We start from the raw sequence: 14827 nt of genomic DNA on the forward strand, positions 1-14827 counted from the left end.
CCTTTTTTCACTATAATTCGCGAGAACATTTTTCATTTAATAACTTTTCATGCAGCACCAAGGTTTTTGGGAATAAATTGCTGCTGTATTTGTTAAACTTCAACGTAAGAATGACACTCAGAATCCTACCTACAAGTGAGTGATGGGAGGCGCTGGCTCAGGTGAGCAGCTCCAGATCATTGGGTGAGAGAAGGAGTCACAGCAAATAATCTTAAGACACTGGTTTGCTTCTTAAAAGACAGTAAGGGCAAACAATATTCACACTTATTACCACTGTCACATGACTTACGCTGTTTGGGAATTTTTTAAAAAGTTTACTTGTTAGACAAGCAATAATATTAGGAGCCTGAAAATTCTCTATCATCTTGCTTTTTTTTCTTTTGAGACAGAGTCTTGCTCTGTTGCCCAGGGTGGGGTGCAGTGGTGTCATCTCTGCTCACAGTAACCTGTCACTCCCCGGCTCAAGTGATTCTCTTGCCTCAGCCTCCCAAGTAGCTGAGATTATAGGCAAGTGCCACCATGCCTGGCTCATTCTTGTATTTTTAGCAGAAACGGGGTTTCACCATATTGGCCAGGCTGGTCTCGATCTCCTGACCTCGTGACCTCATGATCTGCCTGCCTTGGCCTCCCAAAGTGCTGGGATTACAGGCATGAGCCACTGCGCCTGGCCGACCCTGCCTTTTAAGAAAACTTACACAATTTATATAAAAGTAAAAGTAAAACTGACACAGCCTTGAGACTTTTGAGAAAGGTACACAACCAGGTGTCCATTTGGAGCACAACCATCTCCCCAGAACGTCTTCTCAAAACCCTTTCCAATCTTTCATTCCTCACTCCCACCTACCTTTTCCAAGAAACCTGCAGAATAATGTGATATAGACACTCGACAGAATAGCAGCAAACCAAGCAAGCAGCATATGAAATGGATGATACAGCATGACCAGTGGTGACTAGAATTACACACCATGGGGACAGGAAGTCAGGTTGATTTAACATTCAAAACTGAATTAATGTCATACGCGGTAAAGAATTACGGAGTAGAACCGCGTGTTAACCTTAGGAGACATAGAAAAGTACTGACAAATTCAAGAGAACGAAACTCAACAAACCATGAATAGAAGGCAATTTCCTCAACCTGTTAAAGTACATTCCTGAAAAGCCACAGCTAACATTGTATTTAATGGTAAACAATAGAATGCGTTTTCCCTAAGATGGAGAACAAGACAAAGATGTCCCCTCTTGCCACTTTTATTCAACATTATCTGGCAGGTTCTAGCTGGTGAAATAAATTAACAAGTTTAGTAATAAAGACATCCAGATTAGAAAGGAATAAAAGTGTCTTTATTCATAGATGACCTGACTTTGGCATGTAGAAAATAGCAAGAAGTACACCAAAAATTACTAAAACAAAGTTTGATGGGATCATAGGACACAAGATAAAGATATACATATACTAGCAATAAAAAACCTGAAAATAAAATTAAGAAAATCGTTCCATTCACAATAGCATCAAAAGCAGAAGACATTCAGCTGAACTTCTAACAAAAAGGTGCAAAATGTGTACAATGACAACTATAAAACATTACGGAGAGACATTAAAGATCCAAATAAATGGAAACTAAATAAATGGAGGCAGATTCATGATCGTGAATTCGAAAACGCAGCATTATCAAGACAATTCTTCCAAAACTGTTCCATTAATTCAAGGCACTGCCTAATAAAATCCCAGAAGGCTGTGTGTGAAATGGAAAGCTTATTCTCAATTTTATCTGGAAATACAAAGGACCTACAATAGCCAAAATAAATTTGAAAAAGGGAAACAATGTTGGAAGACTTCACTATCTGATTTCAAAACTTTACATAAAGTCATAGTTATTAAGGCAGTGGTATTCGCACAAAAATAGATGTATACATCAAAGGAACAGAATTAAACTCAGAAATAAAGCCTTATATTTATGATTAATTTATTTTTGACAAAGGTCTCAAGACAATTCAGTAAAAGAAAGGTAGTTTGTTTTTTCAACAAATGTTGCAGTGGCAACTGGGTACCCACACACCAAAAAGAAAAACCGTGGGGGAAAGAATCCCCCAAACCAAACGAAAACAAAAATCCGACTTAGATCTTTACTGCACACACAAAAATTAACTCCAAATGGATCACAGACCTAAATGAAAGAACAGTAAGACCATGACACTTCTAAAACTCCCAAAGACACAACCCATGAAAATTAGTGAAATGGACTTCATTAAAATAGAAAACTAGTAAGTTTTAAAAGATGATTATCTCCCTATAACTAATGTAACAAATTACCTTGATCTTAGTGGCTTACAACAAGACAAATCTATTATCCTATTGATGAAGAAGTCAGAAGTGTAAAATCTAAGTGTCAGCAGAACTACGTTCCTTCTGGAGGCTTCAAAGGAGAATCCATTTCTTTACCTTTCCCAACTTTTAGAGGCCACCTGTGTCCCTGACTCATGGCCCCTCTTCATCTTTAAAGTGCATCAATCCAGTCTCCAGTTCTTTTCTCTTTTAAGGACCTTCTTGATTACAGTGGGTCTACCTACTTAAACCAGGATAATGGTCCCATCTCAAGATCTTAAATTAATCAGCTGCAAAATGCCTTTTAACCACTTCAGACAACAGGTTCATAAGTTCTGGGGAATAGGACCTGGGTATCTTGGGGGAAAGGCTTTGTTCTGTCTGCTACATAGTAGTTTGTTCTTTCACTGAGAAACGTTACATCTGTAAAACTCTTATATTCAGATTGCATAAGGCACCTGTAACCCATAAGATGACAACCAACCCATTTACAACATGAGCAAAAAATCTGAACATTTTACCAATATATACAAATGGCTATGAATAGGAATTAGCACATTAAAAGCTAATAAGCACATTAAAAATGCTTAGCATCATTCATTGTTGCAAAGTAAATACACAATGATATACCATTCCACATCAATTAGAATGACAAAAATAAAAATAACAGTAACTATTGGTGGTGATGATGTGGAGAAACTGGGATGAGCATATGCTGCTGGTGGAAATGTGAAATGGTGCAGTTATTTTGTAAATAATTTGGCAGTTTTTAAAAAGCTAAACCTAAACTTACAATAAGACTCAATCATGCTACTTGGCATCCACTTAAGATAAAAGAAATTATATGCATACACAAAGATATGTACATTAATGTCAATGGCAGCTGAATATGGAAACAATGAATAACCAACTGGTAAATGAATAAACAGAATGTGTCATATCTATCAAATAGAATATAAATAAATAATAAGAAATAAACTACTGGTGCATGGTACAGCAAGGACTTCAAAACAGGTAAAGGAGGCATAGAGAAGTGTGTACATTGTATGATTTTATATCATAAAATTATAAGATCATAAAAAAACCAAAAACCATAAAATCAGAGTAAAATATTCTATGATTTTATATTCTAGAAAATTTAGAGTGCACTGTTATGATTTCTAGGGTTCTTTTCCGTAGAGCTAACCTTTCATCTGATATCCTTTGCAATCAGCCAAGTACATTCTTTAGCACGTTTATAGTGTAGTTCTGCTGATAACACATTCTCTCAGCTTTCATATTTGGGAATGTGTTGTTTCACCCCTGTTTATAAAGGAGATTTTCCCTGGATATGAGTTGACAGGCCTTTCTCCTGCTTTTAGTGCTTTAAAAAAATGTCTTTCCATGGTCTTCTGGTCTCCACTGTATCTTCACAGAAGTCACGCGTTTTTGAAATGCTTCTCTGGTATGTAACGTGTCTTTTCCTTCTGAGTCCTTTCAGGATCTCCTCTTAATCTTGGGATTTCAGTACTTTGGCTATCATGAACTCGGATGTGCTTCTTGCTATACTTGTTCTGCTTGGAGTTCACTGAACTTCTCGGGGCCGGACACAGGTGTTTGACATCAATCTGAGAAAATTTTGACTCCTGTTTTCAAAGGTTCTTGCTCTTCTCTCTCTTTTCCTTCTTGTATTACAAGTATATTGACGTATCACAGGAGCTTGAGGTTCTGTTGGCTTTCCTTTCATTTTGTTTCTCTGGGCTTCACTTTGGTTAATTCCTTTTCATCTCCCTTCGAGCCCACAGACTTCATCTTCCTTCTCCAACCTGTTAAGCCCATCAGCGCCATTTCATCTCAGTGTCATATTTTCCAGCTTCATAGTGATGTCTCATGTATACCCTATATATGCACAGCGTCTCCTATCATGGACATTGCCTACCAGACTGGTACATTTGTCACAACTGATACTTCTACAGTGAAACATCATTACCACTCCAACTCCATCATTCACATCAGGGTTCATTCTTGGTGTTGTACAATATATGGCTCTGGACAAATGCATAACATGTATCCACTATTACAGTATCATACAGAGATCACATGATACTAAAAACTCTCCTGCTCTGCCTATTCATCCCTGCCTCCCCCTGGCAACAACTGATCTTCTTACAGTCTCCATAGTCTTGCCTTTTCCAGGATGTTGTAAAGCTGGAATCATACAACAACCTTTTCAGATTGCTTCTTTCACTTAGCAATATGCCCTTTAAGTTTCCTCCGTGTCTTTTTATGGATAGCTCATTTATTTTCAGCCTCAAATAATATCCCATTGTCTGGATGTACCACAGCTCACTTATACATTCACCTACTGAGGGGCATTTTGGTTGCTTCCAAGTTTTGACATCTATGAATAAGGCTGCTCTAAATATCTACTTGCAGGCTTTTGTGTGTAGACATAAGTTTTCAACTGCTTTGAGCAAATGCCAAGGAGTGTAATTGCTTTATCATATGGTAAGAGTATAGTTTTGTAAGAAACCACCAATCTGTCTTCCTAAAGGCTGTTCTATTTTTATTAAGACCCGCCATGAATGAGAGAGAATTCCCACAGCTCCACATCTTCACAGGCTTTGGTGTTGATAGTGTTCTGGATTCTGGTGTAGTGATATCTTACTGTTGCTTTCATCTGCATTTCTCTATGACACGTGATGTGAAGCATCATCTCATACGTCGATTTGCCATCTCTATATCTTCTTAGATGAGGCATCTGTTAGTCTTTGACCCATTAATGTGATGAATTACGTTAATTGGCTTTTCAATGTTAAACCGGCTTTGGATACGTGAAATTCCATGTGGTTTTAGTGCACAATTTTTGCTAGATTTGCTAATATTTTATTGAAGATTACTGCATCTATGTTCATGAGAGATGTTCTGTAGTTTTCTTGTAATATTTTGTTATTAAAATGGTATTTGATATTAAAATGATGCTGGCTCTATAGAATGAGTTAAGAAGTATTCCTCAGCTTCTATGTTCTGAAAGAGATTGTAGATAATTGGTATAATTTCTTCTTAGATATTTGGTAGAATTCACCAGTGAACCCATCTGGGCCTGGCACTTCCTGTTTTGAAAGGTTATTAACCACTGATTCAATTTAACAGATACAGGCCCATACAGATCGTTTCTTCCTGTTCAAATTTTGGCAAATTCTGTCTTTAAAGAAATTGGTTCATTTCATCCACGTTATCAAATTTGTGGCCATAGAGTTATTCATAATTTTTATTATCCTTTTAATGTCCATGGGATCTGTAGTTATGTCCCTTATTTCATTTCTGATATTGGTAATTTATCTGCTGTATTTCTTTTTCTTGTTAGAGGCTTACAGATTTTCTCTCAAAGAACCAGCTTTTGGTTTCATTGATTTTTCTCTACTGATATTCTGTTTTCAATGTATTGATTTCTGCTCTTTCATTATTTGTCTCCTGCTTAGAATTTAATTGGATGTTCTTTTTCTAGTTTTCGAAGGTGGAAGCTGATTGATTTTAGATCTTATTTTTAACGTATGCATTTAAATCTATAAATTTCCCTATAAACATTACTGTCACTGCAGCTCACAAATTTTAACAAGTTTTCATTTTCATTTACTTCAAAAATTCAAAGAAATCTTCAGGTTTCTTCCTTGAACAATGTATTATGTATAAGTGTACTGTTTAATATCCTAATATATTTTCCAGTCGTCCATTATTGATTTCTACTTTACTGTGGTTGAGAACATACTTGTTTGATTCCTATTCTTTTAAATGTGTTAAGGTGTGTTTAATGGACCACAACATGGTATGTCTTGGTGAATGTTGTGTATTCTGCTGCTGTTGGAGGAAATAGTCTATAAACTTCAGTTACATACAGTTGACTGAGGATGCCGATTTCAATTTTGTCCTTACTGCTTTTCTGGCTACTGAATTGGTCCATTTCTGATAAAGGGGTGTTAACGTCTCCAACTATAATAGTGGGTTAATTATTTCTCCTTGAAGTTTATCAGTTTTTACTTTGGAATTCTGATACTTTGTTAGCAAAAGTACATTTAAGGATTGTTACATCTTCTTGGAGTATTGACCTCTTTATTACGTAATAGTCATCTCTGGTAACTTTCCTTGATGTAAAGTCGACTCTGTCTAAAATTAATATCACCACTTCCATTTTTCAAAATGAGTGTTGGCCGGGCACGGTGGCTCATGCCTGTAATCCCAGCATTTTAGAAGGGCAAGGCAGAATGATCACCTGAGGTCAGGAGTTCAAGACCAGCCTGGCCAACACGGTGAAATCCCATCTGTACAAAAATAGAAAAAATAAATAAATTACCCAGGCATGACGACAAATGCCTGTAATCCCAGCTACTCGGGAGGCTGAGGGAGAATCACTTGAACCTGGAAGGCAGAGGTTGCAGTGAGATATCAGGCCATTGCACACCAAAAAATTAGTGTTAACATTTATATCTTTTGCCATCCCTTTACTGTTGATCTATATGTATGTCTTTATATCTAAAGTGGATTTCTTATAGATAATATATAGTTCGGTGCATTTGGACTGACATTGAAAGTAATAATATACAGTTGAATTAACATCTACCATATTTGTTACTATTTTCTATTTGTTGCCCTTGTTCTTTGTTTTTGTCTTTCACTTTTTTTTCCTTGTGGTCTTTATTGAGCATATTCTATGATTTATTTTCTTTCCTTTCTTAGCATATCAGTTACTTTTTTTTTTTTTTTTAAGTGGCTGCCTTGGAATTTGCAATATAAATTTACAAGTAACCCAAGTCCACTTTCAAATGACACTACACTGGTTTCTTGATAATGCAAGCACACTATAATAACAAAATAACCCTAATTCCTAATTGCTCTCTCCCATCCCTTGGGTATCACTGCTCTCATTCATTTCACTTATATTTAAGTGTGTGTATATGACATATACATAAGCATATAATACAGTATATTTACCGTCGCTATTATGAATGAACTGTTAAGTTAGATCTGTTAAGAAAAATGAAAGATTTTCTTCTACCTTCACTATTTCTTCTTTAATGCTTTTTGTTTTTCTATTTATTTTTTTAAACAGACAAGGTCTTTCTCTGTTGCCCAGGCTGGAGTGGAGCAGCATCATTATAGCTCACCGCAGCCTTGAACGGGATCCTGGGCTCAAGAAGTGACCCGTCTCAGCCTCTCAAAGTAGCTGGCACTATAGGTGTTGGCCACCACGTTTGGCTTTTTTTTTAATGAGACAGAGTCTCACAACGTTGCCCAGGCTGGTCTCAACTAAGCGGCCTCCAGCTCTACTCCCATCTTTGCCTCCCAGAGTGTTAGGATGACAGCTGTGAGCCCTGTAAACAGACTGTGCTCTTCCTTTCTTTGTGCACAGCTGAGTTACTGACCTCTACTATTTTCTCTAGAGAACTTTGAACATTTTTTGCAAGGCAGGTCTACCGGCAACAAATTTTTCAATTTTTGTAGGAGAAGGTCTTTTCTTTTTCTTCACTTTTGAAAGATAATTTCACAGAGTATAGACTTCTAGGTTAACGGAATTTTTTTCCTCTCAATAGTTTAAATACTTCACTCCACTTCTTGCTTTCATGGTTTTTGAGGGGAAGTTGAAAATAATTCTTATCTTTGATCCTCCATAGGGAAGGAGATTACTCTGGTTTCTTTGCTTTTTAATCTTTGATTCACCATAGTTTCAATATTTTATGCCCAAATAGAGTTTATTTTTGTTTTGTTTTTGTCGTCATCGTTTTTACATTTATCCTTCTTGGTGTTTCTTGAGCTTCCTGGATCTATGGTTTGGTGTCTGGCATTAATCTGAGGAAATTCAGCTATTACTGTTACAAATATTTCTTCTGTTCCTCTTTCTTCCCCCTTGTATTACCGTTATGCATATTTTATGCCTCTGTGGAAGTCCCATAGTGCTTGGATACTCCGTTCTTTTTTGCTTTTCAGCTCTGGAGGTTGGAGTTGGGTATTTCCCTTTCTCCCAGGTCAGAAGGCTCTGATAAAATCCCACCAGGTTAGTCTCCACTTAACTAGCTTCTCAGGAAGGTGGACCTAGTGAAGAGTGCACTTGCATATTGAAAAATGATTCCTATTCTCTTTCCCCTGTAGTAAGTATGAGGGGATTTTTCTCTGATGTTTACTTCGAGAACCTGATTGAGCTTCTGATGATACAACTCACAAAAGCATGAGACCCATATGCACAGGCCTCCTGGAGGTTTTAACTCTCAGACGTGGCCACAGCTCACTGCAGCAATTTGTCAATTCCAGTTCAGGGTTTCCAATCCCAGCGTGGGTTCCTTGGAGCATTGTGCTCCAGTGTATGGTGATTCATCTGCTTTACCTGTCCAGCCAATCTGGGGACAGTGGCTTGCCGGTGACCTCACGTCTCTTGCAGGTTTAAGAAGAGCTGCTGATTTTTCAGTTTGCTCAGCTTTTTACCTGTGAGGAGGGAGTGACAATTCTCAAGATTATCGTGTACAGAACCTGAAATTCCCCAACTCCATTATAGTGAAAAGTGTCTTCCCTTCCTCTGGCTCAAGAATTAAAATATTTTCATTCTCTGACACGTTGTACTCTGATTCCCTAAATATTTATAATTGTAGATTTAAAAACTCAGTTTTCTGCTGTATCAGACATGTAGACTGGCACTTTCCAACAGAATTATGAGAGTCCTGTTATAGAACTTGAAACCTTCCTTGTAGCCTCATAACCTTCCTTGTAGCCTCATATAAATATATAAACAGGTATAATTAATTTTACTGGTATATTTTTAACTCAAAATGCTCATACTATACTTGCAATAAGAAATACAAATAGGCCGGATGCGGTGGCTCAAGTCTGTAATCCCAGCACTTTGGGAGGCCGAGGCGGGTGGATCACGAGATCGGGAGATCGAGACCATCCTGGCTAACACGGTGAAACCCCGTGCCTACTAAAAATACAAAAAATTAGCCAGGCGTGGCAGCGGGCAGCAACTTGGGAGGCTGAGGCAGGAGAATGGCATGAACCCGGGAAGCGGAGATTGCAGTGAGCCGAGATCACGCCACTGCACTCTAGCCTGGGCAACAGAGCTAGACTCCGTCTCAAATTAAAAAAAAAAAAACAAATACAATATTTTCTATTTTTTATATTAACTGGCATGTCTTTCACGCAGCAAATCCAGTTCAGACCAGGCACACGTCATGTGCTCAGCCGCCGCATGTGGTGAGTGACAGAGACCATCCTGCATGTGTGTGCACTTTTTACTGCCTTTTTCTTGACCACAGATTCTACCCCCCGTTTCTCTGTGTATGCGGTGATTATTTGCTGAATATTACACATTGTGGGTAACTTGTTGAGCACACTCAGGATCCCTAACCTCCCTCTGAAGCTTTCCAGCTCTTGTTTTAGCAGTTAGCACAGGCACGGCTGGGTCATCGTGACATGGGCAGGCTTGGTTGGATTCGCTGTTGGTGTGAATCTGTGGAGAGCTCCCATCCTGCACCCACTTGGGTCTCCCCCTCCTGGACGTGGTAAGATGGCCATGCTCCGCCCACACCTGAGCTCTCTCTGATCTCCCCCTCCCGGACATGGTAGGACGGCCATGCTCCGCCACACCTGAGCTCTCTCTGATCTCCCCCTCCCGGACATGGTAGGATGGCCATGCTCCGCCACACCTGAGCTCTCTCTGATCTCCCCCTCCTGGACGTGGTAGGGTGGCCATGCTCCGCCACACCTGAGCTCTCTCCGAGCTCCGCCTTCTGGATGTGGTAGGATGGCCATACTCCGCCCACACCTGAACTCTCGGCACCACGGTCTGCAGGTGTTCTCCAGAGGGCAAGTGTACTGTGGGTGCATCTCATTCATTCTCCTGCCCTCGCCCTCAGGTTCTGGCTGGTACAGCTGTGGTCACAGACTAAAAACAGCCACCTCATTCGTTTTGTGCAGTTTTACAGTTGTTTAGGGCAGATGGGTGATTTGGGTCCCTGTTCTCTCATCATGGCTAGAAGTAGTTTTGGCAAATTATTCTTTTATCTTTACATTCGGAAACTAAAGGAAAGTTTCACCCATAGAATACTAGCGTTGCGACAATCCTAATGAGAGTTTCTCCAGAAACTAGGATCCAGGTCAGCAGCCAGTCATTTCATAGAAGATAAACTTCAAGAACATTCTCTGAAGGGCAATGAAACTGAGTAAGATCTAACCACTGTTACCAACAACCAAGAAAAATAGGTAAGAAAATGCAGCTAAGATTTGGATCAAGTAAGTACGGTAATAAACATGCAAACTATCGCTAAGCACAAATAGGCTGGGAGTAAAAAATTTTTATGATATTGACATTTACGATTTTACAAAACTGCCCCATATGATATATCAAGAGGACTCCTGATGAAAATTTACAAGGGATGCTTTATGGCTGATATAAAACTGTTGGTCAAATCCAAATATTTCACAAAAATAACATTTCAAATAATATTATTTTATATTTTGCAGACATCTGTACAAGGAGGTTATTCATCACACATGACCCAGTAACATTTGTCAGCGGTTGGATTCAATACGAGAAATAAGCAAATAACCGTAACCGCACTGTTTCTTCCATTTCAAAGTCTTTTCTCTTATACAAAGTGGTCAAGAAAAATGCCCGTTGCCTTACATACTGGTTAGTGCCAAAAATTTGGTTTAAAATATTTCAACCCTTGAAATATTTTACGTCCATGTTGTTAGTTACACAAAGAACACATACAATTATTTTGCCATAAGTTTTGGCAAATTATAACCATTAACTAAACAAACAGGAGTAAGCATGTTATTTTTGAGATAGGGTCTTGCTCTGTTGCCCAGGCTGGAGTGCAGTGGCACGATCATGGCTCACTGCACCCTGATCCTCCCACTCCAGCCTCCCGAGCAGCTGGGACCACAGGCACACACCACCATTCCTGGCTGATTTCTGTATGTTTTGCAGGGATGGGCTTTGGAATGTTGCCCAGGCTAGTCTCAAATGCTGGGAACTCAAGCAATCTGCCTGCCTTGGCTTCCCAAACTGCTGAGGTTAGAGGCATGAGCCACCATGCCTGGCCTAATCATTTTTAAAGAGTCTGCATTTATTATCGTTATTTTTTTCTAATTGAGATGGGGGTCTTGCTCTGTTGCCCCGGCTGGAGTGCAGTGGTGCCATCTCAGCTGACAGCAACCTCTGCCTCCCGGGCTCAAGTGATTCTCCCACCTCAGCCTCCCAAGTAGCTGGGACTACAGGTGCACACCACCAGGCTCAGCTAATTTTTTGTACTTTTGGTGAAGACAAGATGTACAAAAGGCATTTCTGTACATTTTGCCATGTTGTCCAGGCTGACCTTGAACCCTTGGGCTCAAGCCATACACCTGCCCTGGGTTCCCAAATTACTGCAGTTATAGGCATGAGCTATCGTGCCCAGTCCTTCATTATGTGCTGTGGCTTAATATTAAAATAAGGAAAGGGAGGAGCCCAAGGGAGCACATTGGCAGAAAGGGCTCCCTTGTCAACAACTTGCTAGCACGGCATTCACTCCCTTGCCTGGCTGGCACTGCGTTCTTTAGATGAAGAACACGTTATGTGTCAATGAGAAACAGAAACAACATAGGAACACCCTGTCTCTACAAACACTTAAAAATTAGCTGGGTGTGGTGGCGAGCACCTGTGGTCCCAGCTGCTTGAGGTTGAAGTGGGAGGACCGCGTGAGCCCAGGTGGTCACAGCTGCAGTGAGCCAAGAGCTGCCATCATGATGCTGAATTCCAACCTTGGTGACAGAGCAAGACCTTGTCTCAAAACAAAAAGCAACGAAAACCCAAAATGATGCACTCTAAGTTCTGTCCTTTAAATTCCAGTACCTTCATTTGTAAAGGTATGTAAAGGTGAAACTCAGGAGCTGCCTGTAGTAATGTGGACGTACGCTTGACCTCAGCTCTGATCTGAAGCACGTCCTTCTGTCTCACTGCTTGCCAAGACTAAGCTAAATTTCAGAAGTAAAAATACTCCCGAAAATGTTGTACATTTTCAACTATTCGTATTGTACCTTAAGTTTCTTTGGTATTGGAGCAAAAATACTGGGTCATTTAAAGTGATATGTAGCTTCAACGTGGGATGTAAGGTGATTCAGGTCCTTTGAGAAGACAAGCTTGCAACAACGGCATGAATAATGTTGGAATCACAATCACAGAAACTAAACACCAAATAGCATAGGTTCAATCCGTGTCTCTAACAAGTATCTGGATAACTAAACTTTCTGCTTTACTTGGGTGTGAAGATCATGAAATGTAGTTTATAATTATTTGGGCAGAGAAAATAGAGAATTGGGGTAGTTACGTAAAATTCAAGATTAAAGAAAAGCAGTATTATATAGCAGAAATATAAATTGGCTATTACCTTCAGTAATTTAGATCAGGGGTTGGCAGGTCCCTGCACCAAATCTGGTCCGTTGTTCTTGTAAATAAAGTTTTATTGGTACACAGTCATACGCACTTGCTGTCACCCATGGCTGAGGGCAGAGTTGAGTGGTTGTGAGAGACCTTATGGCCTGCAGGAACTAAAATACTAGCTGGCACCTTGCAGGCAAAGTTTATGACCTGATTCGGGTAGCTGCCTAAACTGTCCAATTCGCTTGTTCTAAAACAATCCAACAATGTAGCACACTTATCTGAAGATTTGAGAATATGCATGCACCAGCCTAATCAGAAGAAAAGTCCAATTCCACCCATGGGGTTACAAACTCTTCCCTTTTCCCTACAAGGAATTAAATGAATAAAACTGTGTGAGATTTTACTGGTATGTATCATATGTATCAATCTTGATGAAAAGTTAAAAATGTGTATTTATACAGATACATAGTGTTACTTTTCATGCACTGTTTTCGGACTTCTGGTTCACAAAATCTGCATTTCTGCACCATGATTTTGAAGGCAAAAACCCAACTTCTGGGCTAGCGGTCAATTCTGAGGCGCCAAGCATGTTCAGGAGGCAGCGTCGGGGAGCGTGTCCCTTACCTGGAGGGGTGTAGGCGTCCATGGAGGTCTACACGACCAGGGACCTGCGTTTGGAAGGCATAGGCACCGCCATCTTCTGCTCTTTGTGTCTGGCCAGAGCCGCCTGGACAGCTTCCGTGTGGACGTCTGAAATGGAGAGAGCTCAGTCACTCAGTTCTCAGCTTAGGTCCCAGAGGCCAAGCTGCACCCTCCTCTCTGTCCCCGCAGCACGGTTCATCCACCTTCTGAAACTCACCAACAGATGGGTGGGTGAGGAAAGAAAATCAGTGTTTACAGTTCCATAAAGACATTAAAATTTATTCACAGACTTTTAATTATTCATTTTATTACTGTAGAATCCATATCCGCAAGCAAACACTGGGTGTAAACTGCACTGAGATTTTTCTTTTTAGGGTGAATGCACCTTGATCTTTGGAGATTCTTTGTAGGTCACACGTTTGAGCCTCCAAATCCTTTCACTGTACCGTTGAGAGGCGTGTGCACGCCTCGCACCCCAACTCACACAGCCACGGTCGCAGCTCAGCTCAACACCGGCCATGGGCCAGGACTGTGTTGGCTATGGATATGGTTTGGCTGTGTCCCCACCCAAATCTCAACTTGAATTCTACATCCCAGAATCCCCATGTGTCGTGGGAGGGACTTAGGGAGAGATAACTGAATCACTGGGTCCCGTCTTTCCTGTGCTATTCTCGTGATAGTGAATAAGTCTCATGAGATCTGATGGCTTATCGGGGTTTCCGCTTTTGCTTCTACCTCGTTTTCTCTTGCTGCTGACATGTAAGAAGTGCCTTTCGCCTCCCACCATGATTCTGAGGCCTCCCCAGCCATGCGGAACCGCAACGCCAACTAAAACTTTTTCTTCCCAGTTTCGGGTATGTCTTTATCAGCAGCATGGAAATGGACTAAAACAACCATTAAGACATTTTGTGGCTATTAACCCATTACATTAATTCCACACATTCACTGAATGCCTTCTCTGTAAGTCCTTACGGGTTGGGGTCGCAGTGGTGATAAGGCAGACAGTCTCATGGCATCTCACGCAGGCCACTTCTTAAGGGATGAGACAAGTGATAGATGGGCTAGAGAATTAAAGCAGAGACAGATGCAGCAGCAACTCCAAACTGTGAAGCCAGGGAAGAACCCTCTTAACACAGAATCAGAACAACAGGAATGAAACATACCGGCTGTCAAGACGAGAATCTTCGAGACACAGGCAAAAATCCGCTCAAAGGCCCTAAACTGTCAGTGAGAACGGTGTTAGCAGAATAAAACCACCACCACCAAAAATGGCCAGCGTGAGTGAAGACGAGTTGGGGCAGTTTTCTCTGAAGCTGCGAGAATGATCCCACTGAAAGAGAATCAGACGTGGCTTTCTGGCTTAAAACCCCCAAGCTGCCACCTGAGACAGGACCCAGACCCTCAGCATCACGCCCACAAGCAGCTCATCACACTGCTTGGTCTTGTCAGCCTTTGTGCACACTTCTCTCCCT

At 40.5% G+C, this 14827-nt stretch overlaps 1 protein-coding gene and 1 long non-coding RNA gene across 2 annotated transcripts in view; one reads left to right on the top strand and one right to left on the bottom strand.

The window, feature by feature from the left end:
* The window catches only part of LOC139361560 (disco-interacting protein 2 homolog C-like), a 56816-nt gene that overhangs the window by 41416 nt on the left and 573 nt on the right, over positions 1–14827 (bottom strand). Inside the window, exons 2-3 of the mRNA XM_071090144.1 lie at positions 14519–14685; positions 13338–14416 (exon numbers count right to left, since the gene is read on the bottom strand). Coding sequence (XP_070946245.1) covers positions 13338–13359 — 22 coding nt within the window. The 5' untranslated portion in view covers positions 13360–14416; positions 14519–14685. The remainder of the gene's footprint in view (positions 1–13337; positions 14417–14518; positions 14686–14827) is intronic.
* Positions 10027–13296, top strand: LOC139361561 (uncharacterized). Its single transcript, XR_011619117.1, has 3 exons — positions 10027–10549; positions 10811–10979; positions 13254–13296. It is a non-coding gene; the product is annotated as an uncharacterized lncRNA (long non-coding RNA).

Source organism: Macaca nemestrina, unplaced genomic scaffold (genome assembly GCF_043159975.1).
Source record: "Macaca nemestrina isolate mMacNem1 unplaced genomic scaffold, mMacNem.hap1 Scaffold_61, whole genome shotgun sequence".
Classification (NCBI taxonomy): Eukaryota; Metazoa; Chordata; class Mammalia; order Primates; family Cercopithecidae; genus Macaca; species Macaca nemestrina.